At 33.9% G+C, this 22,607-nt stretch overlaps 3 protein-coding genes across 3 annotated transcripts; all 3 read right to left on the bottom strand.

The window, feature by feature from the left end:
* Window positions 1-1,980: 1,980 nt before the first annotated feature.
* K444DRAFT_635761 (uncharacterized protein) lies at window positions 1,981-3,001 on the bottom strand (the record flags this gene model as incomplete). Its single annotated transcript, XM_024883910.1, has 2 exons — window positions 1,981-2,933; window positions 2,995-3,001. 2 exons carry the CDS (start codon window positions 2,999-3,001, stop codon window positions 1,981-1,983), a joined length of 960 nt encoding a protein of 319 aa, XP_024729722.1.
* Window positions 3,002-9,940: 6,939 nt separating this feature from the next.
* K444DRAFT_704232 (uncharacterized protein) lies at window positions 9,941-13,389 on the bottom strand. Its single transcript, XM_024888082.1, has one exon. The coding sequence runs from the start codon at window positions 12,978-12,980 to the stop codon at window positions 9,972-9,974; it is 3,009 nt and encodes a 1,002-aa protein (XP_024729721.1). The 5' UTR covers window positions 12,981-13,389; the 3' UTR covers window positions 9,941-9,971.
* A 2,604-nt stretch (window positions 13,390-15,993) lies between these two features.
* K444DRAFT_668467 (uncharacterized protein) lies at window positions 15,994-17,360 on the bottom strand (the record flags this gene model as incomplete). The annotated part of the gene is made up of 2 exons (XM_024887413.1): window positions 15,994-16,554; window positions 16,629-17,360. 2 exons carry the CDS (start codon window positions 17,358-17,360, stop codon window positions 15,994-15,996), a joined length of 1,293 nt encoding a protein of 430 aa, XP_024729720.1.
* Between the last annotated feature and the right edge of the window lie 5,247 nt (window positions 17,361-22,607).

Below are 22,607 nucleotides of genomic sequence, written 5' to 3'. Positions count from 1 at the left end.
TTATTAATCCCGAATATAATTAGAATTTAGTAAGAAAGCTAGATAGGATACCTAAGTTTAGATAAGAAATTTTCTGCCTTATATCTCTGCCCCTAGTCTTTATTCCTTATTTCTATACCTATATCTTAGGTGAGATTATAGTATAACTAATAAGATATACTTATAGCTACTATAGTACTTAGTAATAGGAATAAATAAGTATATTTCTAGTACTTTAATTTTAGTACCTTTTTCCTTATAAATAGAGTAAACTTAGTATTAGTATTAGACTACTTTTCTAGTTAAGGCTAACTTTAGAACTATTAAGGAATATACTTATTTATCCTTACTATAAGTAAATAGTTACTTTACTTTTATTAATATATGGCATAATCTTGAAAAATTATAATAAATAGAAAGTAATAAAGATTTTAACTTTTCTAATATTAAAGATATTAGTAGAGAATACTATTATATAACTAGATTAGATAATTTAAACTATCTTTATTTAAGTTAGAACTCACCTTAAATTATATCTAGTAACTCTCTTATAAATAGTCTCTTTACTTCCTAAACTATTCTCTAGATTAGACTCTGGAATAGAAAAGTCCGCTTCTAAATTCATTTATAAATTAGGGCGCTTCTTAGATATAGAAGTTAAAAGATTATTTATATTAATATCCTATTCTAGAATTAAAAGTATTATATTTATATTATTTATAATAATATTTTCAAAATATATTTAGAATATTAGTATTCAGAAGTTTATATTAAATATATGAATTCGTTTTCTTATATACTTTATTATTACTTGCCTGGCCTCTAATAAGTCGGAAGAATTAACTAGAAAAATATATGAAATCTTCTAAATACTATAATTACGGATCTTATATTTTATATAAATCCTTAGAAGATCTAGTTTCTAGTTACTTAATAATCTTATAGTCTATAGCTATATAAGCTTAGCTATAAGTAAAAGAGAACTCAAGCCCTTACTTATAGCTTAATAGCCTAAATTTATTCTATAGAATTAGTAATATAATCTGGTATTTTACCTGAAATAAATATTAAGTTACTATTATTAGTTACTAAAAAATCCGTATTAGGCTATATACTATAGGTAGGATTTCGGATAACTTCTTAGTCTGCTATAGTTTAATATTTATTTTCTATAGTAATCTAGGGTAATGAATTTTCTTATATAAGTTCTTGAGACTCGATATTTCTAAAAGTTTTAAGTATAAACTAAGTAAGTAGCTAGTTTCTTTTTATTATATCTATATCTTTTCGGGCCCTCTTTCTTACTACCTTAGGTCTGCTCTAGTCTTATATTTTTTCCTTTAATATTTTTTATCTAAGTCTCTTTTCTTATTACTTAGTAATATTCTTTATAAGCCTTTCCTTTTCCTTAATTATAGGTTCCTCTTACTTTTCTCCTATAGGTTTCTCTTATTCTTCCCTTACTAGTTACTTCTTTTCTTTTATTATAAGTTTTCCCTGCTTCTTTTATATAGGCCTCTTAATAGCTTGGTTTTATTCTCTGGAGTTAGAAGCAAGTTATAGTAGCTTGCCTAAGGCTATTAAGTTATTTATTACTAAAGAATCCGAGCTAGGCTATAGAGGATAGCTAGTATTATTAACTTTAACTTAATCTCCTGCGGCTTCTAGTAAAAAGTTAAATGCCTGTAATAGCGGTACAAAATAATAGTTAGCTTCTAAAGACTTACTATTAGTAACTTTCTTTAAGTCAAGTTACGTAAGTGGCTATTCTCTTCTTTTGGCTAAAGCTAATATACGGAGACCTTTTTATATGCCGTTTTGACTTCTTAGTACCTTAGGTCCCTTATCTGGCTAGTTCTTATTGGGCTTCTTTTGCTTGGGCCTGTCTTCCCATTACTTAGTAAGGTTTTCCGCTAGTCTTTCCTGCTCTTCTCGTATGACTCGCTCTTGTTCTTCTCTTACTAACCGTTCTTGCTTTATCCTAATAAGTCGTTCTTGTTCTTATGCGACACGATCTTGTTCTTCCGTTGCAAGTCTGTCTTGTTCCTCTCTTGCTAACCGCTTCTGATCCTCTTTCGCAAGTCTCTCCTGTTCTTCCCTCTCAAGACGCTCTTGTTTTTCTTTTGCTAAGCGTTCTTGCTCCTCCCGTGCGAGTTTGTCTTGTTCCTCCCTAGCAGCCTGCTCCTGCCGCTCCTGCTCCTCTTTCGCAAGTCTCTCCTGTTCCTCTCTTGCTAATTGCTCTTGTTCCTCCCTTGCGAGACGCTCCTGTTCCTCTCGAGCAAGTCTTTCTTGTTCCTCTCGTGCGAGCCGTTCTTGTTCTCTGGCAAGCCGCTCCTGCTCCTCCCGTGCGAGTTTGTCTTGTTCCTCCCTAGCAGCCTGCTCCTGCCGCTCCTGCTCCTCTTTCGCAAGTCTCTCCTGTTCTTCTCTTGCCAATCGCTCCTGCTCCTCTCGCACCAGTCTCTCTTGCTCATCCCTTGCAAGACGCTCCTGCTCCTCTCGTGCGAGTCTTTCTTGCTCTTCTCGCGCAAGTCTTTCTTGTTCCTCCCTTGCCAGCCGTTCATGTTCCTCTCGAGCAAGTCTTTCCTGTTCTCTTACAAGGCGCTCTTGTTCTTTTCTCGCTAATTGCTCTTGTTCCTCTCTAGCCAGTCTCTCCTGCACTTCTCGTGCGAGCCGCTCTTGTTCTTCCCGTATAAGTCTTTCCTGTTCTCTGGCAAGCCGCTCCTGCTCCTCTCGAGCAAGTCTTTCCTGCTCTTCTCGTGCGAGCCGCTCTTGTTCCTCTCGGGCCAGACTTTCTTGTTCCTCTCTAGCTAGTCTCTCCTGCTCCTCTCGTGCGAGCCGCTCTTGTTCTCTCGCACGCCGCTCCTGCTCCTCTCGGGCAAGTCTTTCTTGTTTCTCCCGTGCCAGTCTCTCCTGCTCTTCTCTCGCTAATTGCTCTTGTTCTCTTGCGAGTCTCTCTTGCTCCTCCCGTATAAGCCGCTCCTATTCTTCTCGTGCAAGCCGTTCTTATTCTCGTACTAGCCATTCTCGTTCCCTTGCGAGTCTCTATTATCCTTCTTGCTCGAGCCGTTCTTATTTCTCCCTTACCTAATTATCTCCTGGATAAGCTAAAATTGGGGAATCTAGTAGTAATATTACCTCAGGAGAGGGGGGGTTAGAACGGCTTAGCTTGCCAAAAAATGCAAAGTATATAGATCTATAAATAAAAAAAGATAATATCTCGTTATATTATTTCTCGGTAGTATTATATAACTTGTTTATAAAAAGAGATAATTTATCCCGTTTATAATCTTATATATATAGGATCCCGCATTATTTTAGTAATATATTAGAGTAATTAATCTTTACTATAGCTCTCGCCTGCTTTACTATTACTAGCTAGGCTTTAGAGAATAGATTTACTATTTACTTTATATAGTCCTTAAATGCTGCTTTACTATACTTATAGCGGGCAGGTTTCCGAGCCTTTAATAGGGTACTATAAGTGATTTCCCTATTAGGTAATTACTGGGCTAGGCTATATATTTACTTAGACTTATATCCTAAGTAAGAGGCTAGAGTAATAGACTTATATAGGATAATCTTATCTGCCTTCTTACTAGCTGGCTTTATTAATAAGTTCTTTTTTTTTAGCTTTGCAGGTATTTAGGGGTATTTATATATTATATATATTTATATCTATTATTATCTAAGATTTATCCGGTTTACTAGGCTTTTAGGCCAGAATATATAGAAGAACTCTAATTCTTGAACTATATACTAACTAGCTTTATAGTTTGTATTAGAGAACGCGTCTTTTATAATAGAGGAGACTATATTATAAGGTAATAGTAGAAATAATTATTTTATATTATTAGTAATATTTTTGAGGTAGTTAAGGTCTTTAAAGAAGCTAAAGAAAGAAGGAACTAAGTAATTAATAGTGGCGGAAAGCACCCTGCTTTATATATCTTTATAATTTTATTTACTAAAAGTACCGAGAATCTAGCTACTTTATATTTTATTATATAAAGCCTGGAAATCCGCCCTATAAGTACTTGATATAATGAGCTCTAAGGCTTTTACTATTACTTAATCTATTTTCTATATTACCTCTTTATTATTACGGAAAATCTTCTTAGTTTAGAAGTCCCTAATAATATTATTAAGATAATAGAGATTTGGCTATTTAGTATAGTTAGTACTTTTGAATTACTTATAAATATAAAGCTTATCTTATAGTATCTTATAGTAAATATTATATATATTATACTTAACCTTATTTCCCCTGCTAGTCCTGAAATATCTAATTAAATATTAAATATAGCCCTATAATCTATATAATAGAAGATCTTTTCGAGGTTTTCTTTCTTATAATTTAATATAATAGCTAAATAAGCCCACTATTATTTCTTGAAGTATGGATTTCTTGCTTTTTTATATTCTTAATATTTGCGGATTTTATTATAGATCTCGCTATTATTAGGCTACTTTTTAGCTAAATACTTTTTAATTAGAGTTATTTTTAGTTTCTAGTTAAGATCTAAAATAGAAAAGAAAAGTTAGTAGCTTCTCTAGATTTAGAAAAGAGAGGTTATATCTTTAAGATATAGGTTTACTATCTAATACCTATTTTCTAGAGAAAGAACTTGGGCTATTACTAGTATTTAGTAGCGTCCGTAAAAGTACTTTAACTAATAACCGGGCGGAAAATCTAGCTCTAGATAAGTATTATATATATTTTCCAGAAGCCGCTTAGTAGAGGTTCTAGAAGCTTCTATAGTAGCCTCTAACTATAGCTAGCTAATAATGGCAGGAATATAATTTTAAAAGTCTAGTTAATAGTAATTACCTTTCCCGTAAAACAAATTTCTTAGTTTCTTAATATTATTCTTATCTAACTCTTTTAACTCTTTATACGAAAAATAAAGTATATTAAGCTTAATACTAGTTATATCTCTATACTTAATGCTTCTCTTTACCTCTTATTATTACTTTTATTCCAGGAATTATATGTACTATATCTTAAGATAATTAATATATAAGATCTTATTTTTTTTAGGAAAGAATAGGAATTACTTATTACTTATTATTTTTTAATAGTTCCGTCTCTAATAAGAAAGTAATTCCTTATTAAAGTTAACTTATAATACTATAAATAGTAATATAGGAGCCTATTCTGGCTTCTATTAGTAGCCTGTCTTAGTTCTTGAACCTTCTTATAAGAGATATAAGTTAAAGCTATTTTTAGACCTATTCTCTCTAATTAATAAGATCTTTAGAACTCTTCTTACTATATTATATATATTTAGAATAACTTCTGATCTAGATAAATACTATATATAGTTCTTATTAAATATATTAAGGGAATATAGGCTATATTTGTATTCTGGAAGTAATATAAAATAGCTAGATAATAATAGTAATTATATAGCTACTAGGTAAAATACTATAAAGTAGTAAGCTAGAGGAAAAGCATTATTCTTAGAAAGTAATACTATTAATCCCGGCTAGTAAAAGCTATTAATTCTAGAGTTAAAGTATATAAATATATAATAACTAAAGAGGAGTCTTTATAGAGAAGCTATAAGAGGATCTATTAGCTATAGCTCGGTATTAGTAATTGCGTTAATATTATAGAGTATAAAAGCCCTCCGTTTAATATTATTATAATAAGAGGCTTTTTAGGGCCATATATTAAGGATAAGCTTTATATATTATAACGGATTTAATACCCTAACTTTATTTTAGTCTTTAATACTTTTAAGTTTAAATAATTATTATATATTATTTTCGAGTATATATCTATTTCTCTATAATATATTACTAGTAATTCTTATATTAATAAACTTTGCTTGGCTTTAATACTTAGATAAGTAAGTATTAATAAAGTAATAAATATAGAACAGGCACTAATTATAATAGGTACTTAAGGGCCTTACTTACCTTATAATAAAAGAATTAGAGTATAGCTTATTAACTTATTTAAATATTCTTATTAATTTAGATAAGGATATTAAAATTAGTTAGTAATAATTTCTGTCTTAGAATATATTTATTAACCCAAAAATTATAGCGGACTAAGAATACTACTATATGCGCTCTCTAGAAAGCACTAAATCTTATAATATTAGAGCCTTGGGCTTAATTATAATAGAATTAATATAGGGCTATACTAAGGATAATAGAACTATTAGTATAAATAATCTATATTATTAGCCTAATAGCTCTAATACTATTGGCTTCCTCTCGGAGACAATATTTACTAGCTCGGTAGGCGAGTTAATAAAAGTAAGTTAAAGGCTTATATTTCTATATTATATTCTAATATTTTCTAGTACTTACTAATATAACTTTCTTAGTAAAAAGAAAAGCTTAGGGGCCTAGTATCTCTTGCTAGCCTCTGGATATATAGAGACTATAAGTATATACTAAGTTAGGTGATTTTATAGGAGTATATAATATTATAAGTATACTTAGAGCCTTAGTAAGCTATTTATTTATAATAGTTATTAGATTAATATAATTATTTACTATTTTTAACTAGATTTACTATAGTTTATTAAGTAATAAAAATAATAAAGCTGGATTTTATAGTGTCTTTTCCCGGCCCTATAGGACTATTTTAGGCTTCTCTATTTTTGATTTTAGGGGTACTATTTTGTTTTCCTTTTATTTTTAGTTTTAGAATTCATTTCTGGCTCTTATCTAATTTGGACTACTATTATAGCTAGCCCTTAGACTATATATTTCTTTTTAGTTATTTTAATCTCTTTATATTCTTCTTTCTTTTTCTTTTACTTATTTCTTATATAAATCTTATACTTGCTTTCTAATAAAGATTACTCTAGTATTTAGTATTACTATAGGTAGTATCTTTCTTTCTCTTATATTTTTTAAGATATACTACTATATAAGGCAGTTCCTAAAAGCTTTTTTACTTTAGATAAATAAATATTTTATTTATTTACTACTTCTTTATTATTACTAATATTTAGGTCTATAGAGTCAAGCTAATATTCTTTTATAATTCGTCTACTTTAGGGTAATTATTTTCTGTCTTATATATAAGGTATTATTTATATTAAAGGCTAGGCTATAGGCTATAAATCTCTCGTTAATTAACTTAATTCTACTTCTTTCTGGCCTCTTTTTTAATATTCTCGCAGATTTTCTTAGTATTTCCTTAAGTAAGTTCTAATAATTTCATTACCTAGCTAGGGTAATATTATTTATCTTTCTAGCCTTTTATATAATTATAGTTATAATTAGTTAAATCTTTTTCTCTCTATATATATTAAAGAATTTATAGGAATTAATTATAAGTTTTAATCTTTTCTATTATATATTAGCTATATCTAACTTTATATAGGGAAAATTATTACTATATTTTCTTATACTTTCTTTACCTCTTTTCTATATACTCTTATATAAAGTCTTTATCCGCATATATTAAGTATTAGTAGTACTCGCTATTTATTTAATTTAGTAATACTTAGTATTATAGTTACTTCTTCCCCGTATATATATTTATATTTTTATAGAAATATATCTTTTAATATTTCTTCTCTAATATAAATTTATTATCTAGTAAAATAAAGCCATTAGTTATAGTTTTCCTTAAACTTCTATTACCTATATAAATAATATAGTTAAGATCCGCTTAATTTTATCTTAATTATTAAAAGTTAAAGCTATTTATTTGTTATAATATTCTAGTCCGAGAAAGAATAAAGTATTTTGGATCTATTTATAGAGCCTTACTAAGGCTTTATTTAAAAACTTCTGAAATATAGTAAGTTTAATTACCTCCCTTACTTAGCTCTATTTAATGGGCTATATAATACTAGTATACTAGTAGGCGAGTATAAGACTATTCTTATAATAGTAAGCGGCTTTAGTATAGCTATATAGTTATTTTATCTAAGATAGCTAATATATAAGTATAATACCTATAAGATATATACTCGCTATATTTATTTAGTTTAGTAATTAGAGACCCTAGATAAGTTAGAATTAGGTCGGATTATAAATTTAGGCTAATTATAAATAGATATTGGAATTATAATAGAGTTTTTACTTAATAATACCCTAGCTAATAATACTTTAAATAAAGGTTATATTAGTTATTTCCTTACTTATATTTTTATATAACTTCTAACTTGGATTAGATTCTTAGTATCTCGATTTATATTTAATTAGGAAAGGCAGACCGGGTGCCTTTTAGTTAATATACTATAATATATAGTAGTATAGCTAATCTAATAATAATTCTTTAAGAAAAGGTAGAAGGGAAATATATTAAAAGAATATAAGAGGAAATAGAAAAGCGGGGAGAAATACTAGTAATAGATAAGTTTTTATTTCTAATAAAAGTTTTTATTTTTATTTTTATTTTTTTAATTAATTTACTAACTAGTTTTAGTTTCAAGAACTAACTAGCTATATAATTAATTATAAAATGAAATATATAGGTATCTAGATAATAAGGTAAGCCTATAGGAGTTAGAATACTAGCTAGTATAGCTAGAAAAGTAAGTTTAGGGAATTAGAATATAAATTAGCGTAATTATAGGATCTTTTTATAGAAAAACATATATAGGATAAGTTAGATTAGTTCAGGATTTTAGATTAAAGTAATATAGCGTTTTTGTCTTATTTTTTCCTATAGGAATATCTCTAATACTTATTAGCTAATACCGGTATTATAGTAGCTACTTGGGCTTGAATTTGTCTATAGAGTTACCTGCGCTAGTCTAATAGAAGAGAATAAGTCCGAATTTAGTATTATACTGCCTCTATTAATTTAGAAACGGACGTATATATAAAATGCAAGTAAGCTATACTTATAAGGTTACTATTTGTTAGTATTTGTGGGCCTTACTTATTTTTTTTGCTTTACTTACTTCTTCTGGGATAGGGTAGAAATCGGATTTCTAGAAGTATTTAATCTAATTTCCACGAGAATATTACTAAAGATAAGTATCTTGAGATATTATGGCTTATAGGACCTTATAGATATAAAGATAATACTCTTAAGATTATAGATATCCTTAAAGAATTCTCTCAAGACTCCTAGTCTCCTAAGAGTAATACTCTCCCAAGATAATTATTTTAGAAGCCGTATTCTTATAAGAGCCGTAAAATCTGAAGAGAAAAGTCTTGAGAGAAATTTCTTAAGATATTACGGGTCTTGAGATAAGATTCTTGAGATATTATAGCTCTTGGGAGAGCCTAGCTCCTACGAGAAATTTCTTAAGAGCCCTGCTCTCTTAAGCAATTTTTCACATGACTCATGATCTCTTAAGAAATTTCTCTCAAGACTTTTTTTCTTAAGACCCATGCGCACGTGATTCCCATCATATCCAATAGCTGCCTGCCGTTGCGGTCCGGCACGAAAGTTCCCTTCTCTTTGCGACGTGCAACAAAATTCCATTCCCTGCCGTCTTGATCACGTGACCTAATCGCCCAAACACACAAGCTCGTCCATCAAGCGTCATTACCAAGGCCAAACTGTTGGCTCTGACGCTATTGAACGATTACGGGGCTCAATCCGGCTCCCTGTCCGCCCCTGTCGATCCCCAGGCTATAATTGGAAAGAGGCAGGGGAGCCGCTAGGACCCTATCCCTATTGGACGATTGGAGGCCCTGATGCGGCTCCCTGCCGATCCGTCAAGCTATAATTAGAATGAGGCGGGGGCCGGATCGGGTACCTGCGTTACCCTTCGCGCTCACACCTTGGGGGAGAGAACAACCTACTTGTCACAACTGGTATACGCATCCAACAATCATGGTCCCCATCAAAGATTCCTCTTGATCCTTTGCACGAGATCGCGAGGTCAATTTTTCTCTTGGGAGCCAATTCCTGGGCTACTGTTCTAAGCCTAGTGGTTGAATTGTACCACTAATTTCAGTATAAGATTGAATTTGAAGGGCCCTGGGTGATTCAAATACCGTCATCACTGGCCGTATTACTAATATTACGGTTAAATTCAGTTGCCCCTTGATATTACTATCTATTGAATAATATTCGCTGTAGTATAACCCTGGCCACTCTCTAGCGTATCCGGTTCATCTCTAGTAACGAAACATCTCAGACAACTATCCGGACCCAAGAATATCGCTGTTGGAGACAATTGCCACAATGCCATACGGGCCTCGGGGTTTTGGTGAGAGGTGAGAATGAAATTTAATTTAGAGCCAAAGCACTGGCGCATGTGAGTCAGAGATTGCAACTCGTATAACGGGTCAAGCCCTTCGGCCCCCCAGTCGAGACCCACGGTACTTTTGCATTTTCCCCAGCAAGGAACAATGACCTGCAGGGTAGCGTGTTGCAGTCCAAGATCGCAACCCAAGTTAGTCAGGCAAATCTCCGAGGACTGCGGTACTTCGATAACACAGTACACGACGTTAATCGTCAGTTGCCTTCCGGATACATCTTCCTTTATGATATGATTTTGGCCGATTTCGCCGTGCGACCAGGTCGACTTGAATGTGTCTAGAAAATCTCCCTGAAACTTCATAGCCAAGGATTGTCCGGCAATTCGGTCGCCCAATGTTCTCGCAGTTCGGATATTTTTGAGACCCGAGAAGGTTTTGTAGAGCGATTCATCGACTGGTGGATGCATCTCAAGAACAGACTCCGCAGGAGCGCGGATAAAGATAGTCGCGTCTTCCTTGGCGTTTTCCAAGGTCCAACGAAAGGGAACCGGTTTAAGCACAGTGGAAACTGGGACACACGGATCTGCGTGTAGGGCTGGTGGTAACCAAGTGTATAACCGAGTCTGAATCCCGATGAGCTCTCCCTCCTCCCAGTCAGCTCTACGTTTGAAGGCGACACCTTCTTCAGCAGCCAGAATTGCAGAACCAACCAAGGTATTGAGCGATGCGCTAAAGCCACCGTTTTTAGTAAAATGCCAAAGAATATTTCCTGTTGTTCCGGAGGCCGGAATAGCAAAAGGGGCGTTCTCCACTCGAATTTCGATCCTGTCCAGTTCTTCCGACCCAAGACACGCTTCAAGTACAGTGGCAACGGCAACAGCATAACACAGTGGAGTCATCATGACGGGCAATGTGGTGGGGTGAAGCCTCTTCCCAGCTCGTAGCTCGACATCAGTCCCACTGATCTTCTTAGGGATGTAAGTCAGGCCATTCGCTTCAACTGCCAGAGCGTGAGGTTGTTGGGCTTCGATTGCATGGCAGATAGTTTCGCCCGAAAGGTCCGATAGGTCAGGGTCGGGCTCGCCCTGCGAAGAGCTGCCTTCCAGCAGTGTCGGTATAACATCCTGTCTTCTGAGACTTGCGAGAAGTTGAATGGCATGGCCTAACCTTTCAATATCGCGACCCCCATATCCATGATTTCCAGACCTGCGGCGTAATACGTTTTCGATAGGGGCGAATTCTGAAGATGCAATTGTTACACGGCCATCGACTAGGAGGTGAACTGGTGAGGCAACGGCAGCCCACCCTTCAATCATAACCTCAGTCCCTGTTTCGATGTCAAAAAGGACGGGCTGTGGCGGGTAGGTAGGGTTTGGCGAAGGCTGTGTTGGGCCGAGGGATTGTTCCGGACGTAAGTCGCGAGACCTGATGTGGACCCCAATTTTCTTTAATTGGGAATGCTGAAAAGCCATAAGGTTCACCATCCCATCTCTTAGCTGCTCAATGACTTCCGCTTCATTTCTTTCCTGCCTGCTGTCTACTTCAGACTTCGGGGTTGCAGAGTGCTTCTGAAATGGAGGCACAGTATAACACATGTGTCTGGCGATACGCACATCAGCCAACGTTTCACCCGATCCATTAGAACATGAGGGGATGCCATTGGTTGTGGTCGGGCTCCGACTAATTTCCTCCCTCGTTTGGATTCCACAGAGGAAACAACCGCACCAGGACTCCGCGCCCCTCACTTGGAGATCCGTCGTTGTTCTTGTGGAAACTGGCATTATGGCATCCAGGTCCCCAGCCCTCCTAACAAGAGCATGCAGGATAGTACAACGGACACGGTCCACTCTGTCCCATGACGATGGATCAATGGAGATCTGTGCCTCCGCAATCATCGACACCCATCTGCGGATGGATACTGTAACCAAGGAGCTGATCTTTCCAGGGGGCATAGTATGTTTGTGCATTAAGCTTGGCATACTGTTGGGACCGGATATTCGTGGCAGAGATCCTGGGGAGCACGGGTGGACTAGTAGCAGCCCACCTTGCGGCCTATCGTGAAGAGATATTTGTATCTCGCGTTTGTACCGCCATTGGTAGCCTGTGATGTCCTTTGCGAGATCCAGGAACATCAAAGGTAGAATTGCCATTGGTCCTATGATTTCCACTTTCCCATTGTTCTTGAGCCTAGCTATTATATCGTAGAAGTCGCTCGCAAACAGGTCGAAGAGCTTCATGGGCGAGGATGATTGGAATGCCTGGCCCATGTCATACTGACCAAATTCGATTTCGAGTATCTTGAGGGCATCTCTCTCCTTTTTCCCAAGAGAAGTCTCCATCATCTTTGCAAATTCGAGGCAGGCGGTTTTGACCGCCTTTGCATGAGCCTGAGCAATATCTAGCCTGTCTGATGGATATATCTGTTTGGTTTGCTCCAGAAAAAACTGATCGAGATCACTGCTCCAGGGTGCTGTGCATCTGGCAAAGGTGGCGAGTAAGACAAAATTGACCTTAACGTTGTCACTAGTGGCAGGCCAAACATCCAAAAGCCATATGCCAGTATTGTTAGGACGAAGTATGGACGCGACACCAGCGTATGTTACCCGTAACTCTCGTAATGGCGCAATGATTTTTGCAGCAACTGCCCCTCCGATAGAACTCGATAGAACCGCGTGAGTTCTGGCATTGAGAGGCTGAAATATTCCATAACAGATTTGAGCAAGGGTAGTTTCTGCGTAAGCGCCCGAAGAGGCCCCAGAAGGACTCGCGACAAAGTTGCAAAGCGAGACCTGTGGACCAAACAGCACGAACTTCGCCAAAGCACTCTCAATTTTTTGCCCGTTGATTTGAAGAGAATTCATCATGGATGATAGGACTGGATCACGGGTAGGGGAGACTCGCTAGAATGGCGCCGCAAATAATATACGTGATACTAGCCAGTTGAGAAGGTTTGAAGCTGGCGAACATGCGAAAACCAGGAAATATGAAAGCGTGGGACAGAGCCATATTTCAATTAGGTACTTGGGACAGACGCGGTGCCCGGCACCCCACCTGACATCGGACGCCCCAAATAAACAATTATGAGCTAACTGAGAAAAGCAGGAGGATTGGGAAGCCAGTGGAAGCCAACGAATGTAGGCTTGGCGTTCTAAATGCGTTTTGATGCGCCTCGACAGCCGTACAGACAGGGATTTCTTTGAGTAGGGAATGTTCCATGACTTGGCAGAAAAAGCACTGCCAACGCCACCCCCACCACACCGTTATTGATTGGGCTTTGGTTAATGAGAGATGTAGAGAAGGCGGACGTCTGCAAAACTTTAGTGGTCACGCTGACTCTCAGGGCCGTCTCTTTTCACGTACTTAACTTGTTTGGTCTTAGTTGATAATGAGACATGGCAAAAGAACAAGGCGGAATGTCCGCGATTTTATGACGAATAGTATGTCGCCCATGATTTTAGTAGTGAGCGAATTGTTACGAGCACGACGTAAGATAATCTCGCAAATCGTGTACATCCAGCTGACTGGTTTCCGCATACGACGAGCTGTGGAAGTGACAGGATGACAGTTGCTTGCCAGGGTTGAATGGCATAGATCAAAGTGTTCAAAATTGAGGGTCCAAATCAGTGATATTGAGTAGGCTAAAGTCTATGAATCGGTGCAGTGAAGGAGATATTTATAAGCCCTACAAATGGCCTATACCCGGTGTAGAAGTGACTGATATGTGGGGAAAGTCACGTGTGAGGCAACTGATACAGGATGCTTTCAAGCCCACGGTGTTAAGAATTCGAACGGAGCGATTACGGGGCTCAATCCGGCTCCCTGTCCGCCCCTGTCGATCCCCAGGCTATAATTGGAAAGAGGTATGGGAGCCGCTAGGACCCTATCCTTATTGGACGATTGGAGGCCCTGATGCGGCTCCCTGCCGATCCGTCAAGCTATACTCGACATCCCGTGTGATGTGTGCAGGGTCGCACGTGACTTAAGGGCATGTGACGAACCTCGGATGTCGCGGGTGTCGATCAGGGAGATCGGCGGCCCTTCGATGTCCCAACCAACCACTGTTTACATTATATGCATTAGGCTTATAAATCACTAATTGTATGTATGCCATCGGGGCCTCCTATTTAGAGGGGGCTTCCCTGGACCTCACAGGAGGGACAGAGATTAGTTCTGTACTGAATTTAACACTGTGGTTTCATAACACACTGATTCATTCTATTGTCTTATTGCCTACCAACAAACACCTCACATCCCGCTTAAATTCTCACCCCGCTTAAATTCTCACCCCGCTTAAATTCTCACCCCGCTTAAATTCTCACCCCGCTTAAATTCTCACCCCGCTTAAATTCTACCCCGCTTAAATTCTCACCCCGCTTAAATTCTCACCCCGCTTAAATTCTCACCCCGCTTAAATTCTCACCCCGCTTAAATTCTCGATTATATTTTTATTTAAAACAATTCGTAATTAAAGAACCACAAATTATAAATACTTTATTGTTTTTGCATTTAATTATATTAATATAATAATATTATATAAAAATTAAAAATAATTGAAATAATTAATTTATTATATCAAATTTTAAAAATTAAAAATATAATAATTTTATAATAATTTTATAATAATTCAATAAATATTTAATAAATTCAAAAACTAATAAATCTAAATCTTTTATATTAATATAATAAACATGTTTCAGTTTTAAAAGTTTGTAAAAAGATCAATTCTACAAATATTCAAAATTTCAAAATTTGAAGAATTTTGAAAAAATATAAATAATTTAATAATTTAATAAAATAATAAATTAAAATTAAATGTTTTAATATATAATATAATTTTCGTAATAATAGATTTTTCATATATATTAAATTTAATATAAGGCTTATATTTATAAATTAATAATATTTAAAAATTGAAAAACTATAAATATATTTCTTTTAATTATTTTTAAATTAAATATTATAATATTATAATTATTTTTAAGCTTCAAAATAAAGTTTATTTTATTTAGAAATAAAATATATATTAATATCTTAAAAAATATTTTATTATAATTTATAATAAATTTTATTAATTTATTATTTTAATATATAAATATAAATATTAAAAAATAAAACTTTTATTAATAAAATATTATAGAAAGAAATATTAAATGAAAGTTGAATTATAAGAATTAAAGAATATAAAGTTTGAAATTTAAAATTCGATTTATATTTAGAAATATTATTAACAAAATATTAAATTCAAAAAATATTTATATATTAAATTAATTTTATATATTAAAAGCTTATTTATTTCAAGTTTTTTGCTTAATACATTATTTATAATATTGCTAAAGCTTTTTAATTAATAATTCTCTCTTTAAATATTTTATTATTAAATATATAAAAGTTTTTAATTAAATTTTTATTTTTTCAAATTTTTATTTTTTAAATATTTATATTTTAATATAAAAGCAATTTTTATATGAATTTATAATTTAAAATTATTTTTATTATATAAAGAAATAATATAAAGATTTAATAGCCTAAATTATATTATTATATTAAAAGTTATTAATTTTTTTATTAAATATATTAATATTTATAAATTTTAAAATATATTAAAAATAGAATTAATATATACAAAAATTTATATAGAAATGGATTATTTAATAATTGGTATTTTCAAAATAATTTAGTTTTTGTGAAAATAATTTGTGGTTATTTATTAATTAAAATTTTAATATAATGGAAAAATCGAGAATTTAAGCGGGGTGAGAATTTAAGCGGGATGTCGAGTAATTAGAATGAGGCGGGGGGCCTGATCGGGTACCTGCGTTACCTTCGCGCTCACACCTTGGGAGAGAGAACACCTACTCCTTCTACCTACTCATATTCCTAGCTCCCTTGCTCGTCATCTGAGCTTTGACAAGAGACAGCATCCACAAAAAACTCGGCATCACTCATGTTCTCTTGTCTTGTGGCAGACGTGTCAATGCTTGCCAAGTCACCAAGCTCACACTCCTTATCGCCATACCTTTCATCACCCCCAGGAGGGGCTGGCGTCTCTTCAGCCAGCAGAGTCTCTTCTCTCGTTAGAGCAGCTTCCATTGCACACTCCGTCTCGTCTTCAGCCTCAGCCGTGGGCCCAGGAACGGGAAGCTCGTTCAGATTGCCATGAGGTCCAAGGATATAGTACGTGCGGTTTCCAAGATCACTCAACAAATTGACCCGTTGTGTCCATTCCCAACCTAGCAAAAGGGAAGACAGTTCGGAAACCACGTAAGCATCGATTACGGCATTAATACTAGCCACTCTGATGGTGAGTTGGCAATATTGATCGGTCAGAGTTGTGCCGTTGGCAACTTTTACTCTGACACTACTGCCGAAATGCAGAGGTAATCCGAGCTTCCGGGCTATCGATCGAGGAAGAAGGTTGTGCAGGCTACTTCCATCGATCTTCACTCGTGTCAGCTCCATTGTCCTCCTTGCTGATACTATCGCCGCTCTGGTGTAGAACTTATGATTCCTACGCTATCGACAGAGAACTCCTCCCTGGAACGGTCTCGAAGTCTCTGTCGAAGAGCGTCATCTTTGCTGATTGCTGTATCAGGGCTTTGAACAGCCTCATTCCTGTCTGTAGACTCAAACGTGCTTCCTATTACTAAGAGCTCGTCTTCTAAAGGTTGGTGGTCCCTAGTGCAACCAAGCTGGGTGCTGGTAATTGCAGCGGACGGGTCTGCGGGAGAGGCTTTGCCGATAGCTGGGGATATGGTCGCATGGCTAGAATGAGCCTGTCGTTGATGTCTCGCAAAACTCTCTTGGCGACCAAAGCTTCGGTTGCAAAGGACGCAGTGGATTTGTTGAGAAAGACCACCATAAAATTGGGGAAATTGACGCTCGGCAGTGGGAGGGCCGCCGAACAATCGGCGAAGTTGAGACTCTGTTCCAGGCCGAATAGTCCATCGAATCGGCACTCCCGCGATGCGATGTTTGTTAGCAATGACAAATCTAGGACTCCTTCTCTCGGAATTATGTCTTAGAACATGGCGAATGTTACGTTTTGTATATTGGTAGCTTGGATACTTTTCAGCAAGCCATTCGTAAATTTCAGAGACGCTCATTCGTGAGGTGGGCGCGTTCAGCAAGCAGGTGGCGATCAAATGTATACCATGTCCTGTTGCCAGTGGTACCATTCTGGTGGATCGCCTAGCTGAACCCACTTTAGGCGTAGTAGACACACTTCGAGACGTAACAGAATCCATAATTGAATCGATGGGTGGGACTGCAGGTAACGGACTATCGTCAAATGGGTAGGGCTGGACTTCTCCTTATAGGTGATGGGTTTCGAAATCTAGTTGAAGCAACCGCTCGCTGTCGTGTGATTCAAAGGTTTTGAGATCAACTCATTAAAAGTGTTTTAGAGTAAGCGTTGAAGGGGATCATAGCAGCGCCTCTGACTCTCGCTTATCGAACGGGTTGCGGGGCTCGATCGGGCCCCCTGTCGATTCCTGTCGATCGCCAAGGCTATAATTGGAAAAAGGCAGGGGAGTCACTTGGACCCTATCTCTATTGGACGATTAGGGGGACCCGATGCGGCTCCTCGTCGATCCCGGATATAATTAGAATTAGGCAAGGAAGCTGGATGGGGTACCTGGGTTCAGACCAAGGACTATTGGACATTAACTTTCCCCACTATTTTCTGCCCCTTGTCTCTGCCCCTTGTCTCTGCCCCTTGTCTCTGCCCCTTATCTCTGCCCCTTATCTCTGCCCCTTGTCTCTGCCCCCTGTCTTTATACCCTGTCTCTTAGATGAGATTATATATATAACTAATGAGATATGCTTATATCTAGTAAATAGTTACTTTACTTCCGTAGATATAAGTAGTAATTTAAGTAAATCCAGTAGTATAGTAAAGTTACCAGGTTTCTTAATCTTAAAGAATTATATATAAATAGAAAGTAGTAAAGATTTTAACTTTTCTAATACTAAAGATACCTTATTTATAATCTAGTAGGAATCTATAGTACTTACTCTAAAATCTTCTACTATAGTAGCTCATTTTTAAATATTCCTCTTTAGGTACTAGTTTTCTAATTCTATTATATATAGTATTACTATAAGCTAGTTCGCGGCCTCTTTAGTATCTCGCTTAAATATTGACTTTATTATAGTAATATTCTTTAATTTATTAACCTTATCTATTAACCTTAAATTTTCTGCTTCTAATTCCGTAATTCTATTAGTAAAATTTACTACTAGTCTAGTAAAAAGAATATTCTGGCACCGGTATTAGCTTTATACTTCGGGTAATAATTAGCTTATATACTTCTTTTACTATAGCTTTAAACGAAATACTAACTTCTTAATATAATTTCATATAAACTTTAATTAAATACTTACTTAGGTTCTTTTTAAAGAGATATATTCTTACTAGTAGAGATTACTAAGAATAGGGTTTCTCTATACATATAATAAGACGAACTTCTAATAAGTTAATTAATATTTCTAGCTTGCTCTCTATTATATCTTATTAGTATTAAGTAAATTCCGTTATTTATAAGAGTATAGATCTTACTAATATACTCCGAAAGCTTTTTATAGCATTCTATTCTTTATCTGGCGTAATCTAAATTACTTAGTTAAGGTAAAGCCATTTTTTTAATAGTTAGGTATATTTATATTTAAACTTGCCTTAATTATTTATATAACTTAAATTAATAAAGTATTACTTTATGAGTTTCTTTCTAGACTATTTATTTTTATAAGAATTCCTTTCTAGCTCCCTTTATATAGCGAGTATTAATATATAAATATAGAAGAGTAAAAATATACTATCTAACGAGAGATTATAGTATAGCCTCTAAATAATTATAGGAACCTGATATAGCTTCCTTACCTAATTTATTAGAGGCAAAGTAATTATTACTATTTAGGCTTTATATTAGTTATAGTTTCCTATAAATAATAATATATTATAGTAAATACTAATTACTAAAGCCTAATCCTATAAAGATTAGTAGATATTACTCGAGTTTAAGATATATTTATTTGAATTCTATATTTATAATTTTATAAAAAAAGTTATAATATAATTTATAGATCTCGGGAGGCAGATATTCTTGCCTAAAAGTAGTGCCTTTTCTAGAACTTTCTAGATTATAGAAGCGGCTCTATATTATTCCGGGCTAATTATATATTTAGTGCCTTTAATATACTTGCCCTATAATAAGTATCCGTAATATATTTTTAATAATAGATACGGGAATAAGATTATAAGCCAAGTTACTAGCTAAGAATAATACTTATATAATATAATAGTTTCCTTTTTTAGCTTGCCTCAAACTTCATAATTTATTTATAGCTTATAGTAGCTTCTTTCTCCCAAGAATTCTCGCTCTCCGGACGCCTCTTTTACTTAATAAGGTATTTAATCCTTCTATATAATACTTGCTTCTTAAGTAGTTATATGCCCGAATAGTTCCCTTAATAGGTTGCCTCAAATTCTTTAATAAGCTCCGGGCTTATATTCTTTTATTTCTTTTATATATTACCCTTATACGGAAATCCTTTCTACTTTATAAGATACTAAGTTATTTTGCCTTATTTTTACTTAGTAAGTAATACTTTAGCCTCTTATATTCCTCCTTTAGTATTAATTATAACTGGCTAGCTATTATAAAGCGGCTATATTACCGAGCTTTCTATATACCCTAGTATAATTATTAGTATACTTCCGTAAGTATCCTTAACCGAGTCGGCAGTTACTAGTAAACTTAATATAGAAGAAGGAAGAGTATCTCAAAGCTTTAGATTAACTAACTCTATTAGAATACTAGATAAATATAATAGAGAAATATCGGGGCTAGATAGAATCCAGTTCTCCTGAGACTTAATAGAAAAAGAGATAGTATTTATAATTATATTAAAGTTCCAAGATTTAGAATTACTAAGGAGGTTAATAATAGTAGCTTCTAATAGAGTTATCTAGGGAGAATGGTAATTCTTTCTAGCCTAAGAAACTGCTTCGAGAATATTATCTAATAGAAATAAGAATAAAGTATTTATATTATAATAATTATTATAATTGTTTTAGATATTACTAACTAGGGTACTATAATATAATAAGGAACCGCTAGATACTATTACTATCTTAATACTATTTACTAAGTATGAATTAAAATCTACTACCGAGATATTTATAAACGAGTAGCTAAGAGGATCTTTAAAGTAATCTTTAGGGGCAGATTTTTGACTACCCGGTACTTTATAGTCCTTATTTTCTAGCTTTTCTTAGAGTTAAGGCTACTTTTTCTTAGTAATACCTAATATTTCGGCTCGTTTATTATTACCCTCTTCTTACTAATATTAGTGCTTTTTCTATATATCTGGCTTATAAGTACTATATATATCTCCGAAATAATTTCATAAATCTAATTCCGAATAAAGTACTATAGTATATAGTAAATACCGGCATGAAATAGAGTTCTTATTATCTAGACTCTTAATATACTCTAGAATATAGTTAGAGATATATCTTTACTAGCTTATCTAATTATAAAACTATCTTATTTATATAATTATTAGTAATTATTTTTTCCTTAGATATTCGCTATAATATCTGGTGCAGGTAATAGTATAGCGGAAAGTAACTAGTTTATACTAGAAAAGCATATTAAGATTATTAATATAATTTTGGTAATAGGCTTCCTAATTTATCTCGCTAGTTATTTACTTACTATATCGGAAGCAAAGTTCGGCGAAGCCAGATTACTTCTTATAGTAGTTTTTAGAGTACTAGTATATATATTTCTATCTCTCTTTTATAATAATACTAACACGTTCTATTAATAGAAGTAGTACTAATAAGGAAAAACTATTCTTACTTTTTAATTTCCTGGCTATAGGTTAGTACTAGATAATAACCTCCTATAGGCTATAATGCTTTCTGGTATATAATACGGGAATTATTTATATAGAGTATAATAAGGTCTTAAAGAGCGGAGATACCTTCTGAACTTTATAGTAAGGCAGTAATTAGTAAAGTATAAGCGAGATAATTATACTCAGAAATTATATAATAGATAATATAATTAAAGTAACTGCGGTACTACTTGCCCTAGTTATTTACCTTATATTAGGTAATATATACTTGCTATTATATCCTATAGTAGTTCGCTAACTCTTTATTAATAAGCTTTTAATACTAATTATAGATATAGTACTATTAAGCCTTAAGCTCTTGGTGCTTCTTCTCCGTAATAGTAGCTATAATCTGAGCAGAGAGGTTATTAATCTGCTTACTAAGATTAGTAAAGTTCCGGTACTACCTTAGCTTATCCAGGTACTTTTATAAAAGCAAGTACTAGAGATCCGGATTTCTCTTTATAAATATAGAGCAGAAGTCTTTTATAAGATCCCGTTATGGCTTTAGGCCAAGGAAGATTACTATACTATTTATATTACTTATATTATCTAAGTAGTAGCTAATAAGAGTCTTTAAGTTCCTATATATGGCAAACTTCATAACCTGCCCTAGTAAATAGCTACTATCTATTACTAATTAGCCTACTATACTATGAACTTATTTAAAGAAAGTACTTCTTACTATTTATCTTAATAAGCGCTTTATAATGAGTAGTATAAAGCTTTATTCCTCCTATAAAACCGGCCCTTTTTGCCTAGTCTAAATACTAGTAGCCTTATATAATCTCGTTTTTAGTTTTCTTAGTTAGTTTATCTATAGATATCTCTGGAAAGACCGGATTATCTAATATCCCGTTTACCTAATTTATAATCCGGTACTTTCTGCCTAGTAATAGTCTAATAACGAGAATATCCTTAATAATACTATAGTCCCTAAATGCGCCGGCCGAGATAATAATAGTAAGTAGAAATAAGAGGCTATTAGTAAAAAGAGAAAGCACGGGCTTTAATCTCTTATATAATAGATATTTTAGTTTATAGATAAGCTATTAGTAATTTACCCGAGCCTTAAAATGAATTACTTTAAACTTACTTTTTCGGGATATCTTATATTTCTTTAGTAAATTCTTTTTTAAAACTTATCTTAATCTCTAGCTCTTTATCTTTTTATATAACTATATAAATAAGGTTCTATTAATATTAGTTAGCACGAAAATCGGGGTCTTATTTCTATCTTAGACTTAGTATCTTACCTTAAATATTATCTTATATATTTCCTATAATCTTATAGAAGTATAGTAATATATTTTTAATAAAGTACTTAAATTTATATAGTACTTTTCATAAATATAGTTATAGTAGTTATATTATTATAAGTACTTCTTTATATTAATATAGTTCTCTATTATTAGAAATATAGGTATCTTTTTCTTTATTAATAAAGAAATTATATATCTTAGTATATCTTTAATATACTTTCTCTCTTATTAGTAAATATATTATATATTAATACTTTAGAATAGGCTAGCCCGCAGGCATACTTATAAAAGCTACTGAGTTATGAACTTCTAAAGAAATAGTAAAGT

This window comes from Hyaloscypha bicolor (genome assembly GCF_002865645.1).
Source record: "Hyaloscypha bicolor E unplaced genomic scaffold K444scaffold_165, whole genome shotgun sequence".
Lineage (NCBI taxonomy): Eukaryota > Fungi > Ascomycota > Leotiomycetes > Helotiales > Hyaloscyphaceae > Hyaloscypha > Hyaloscypha bicolor.
The sequence above is the reverse complement of the archived record's forward strand: the minus strand, read 5'-3'. Positions and strand labels throughout refer to the sequence as shown.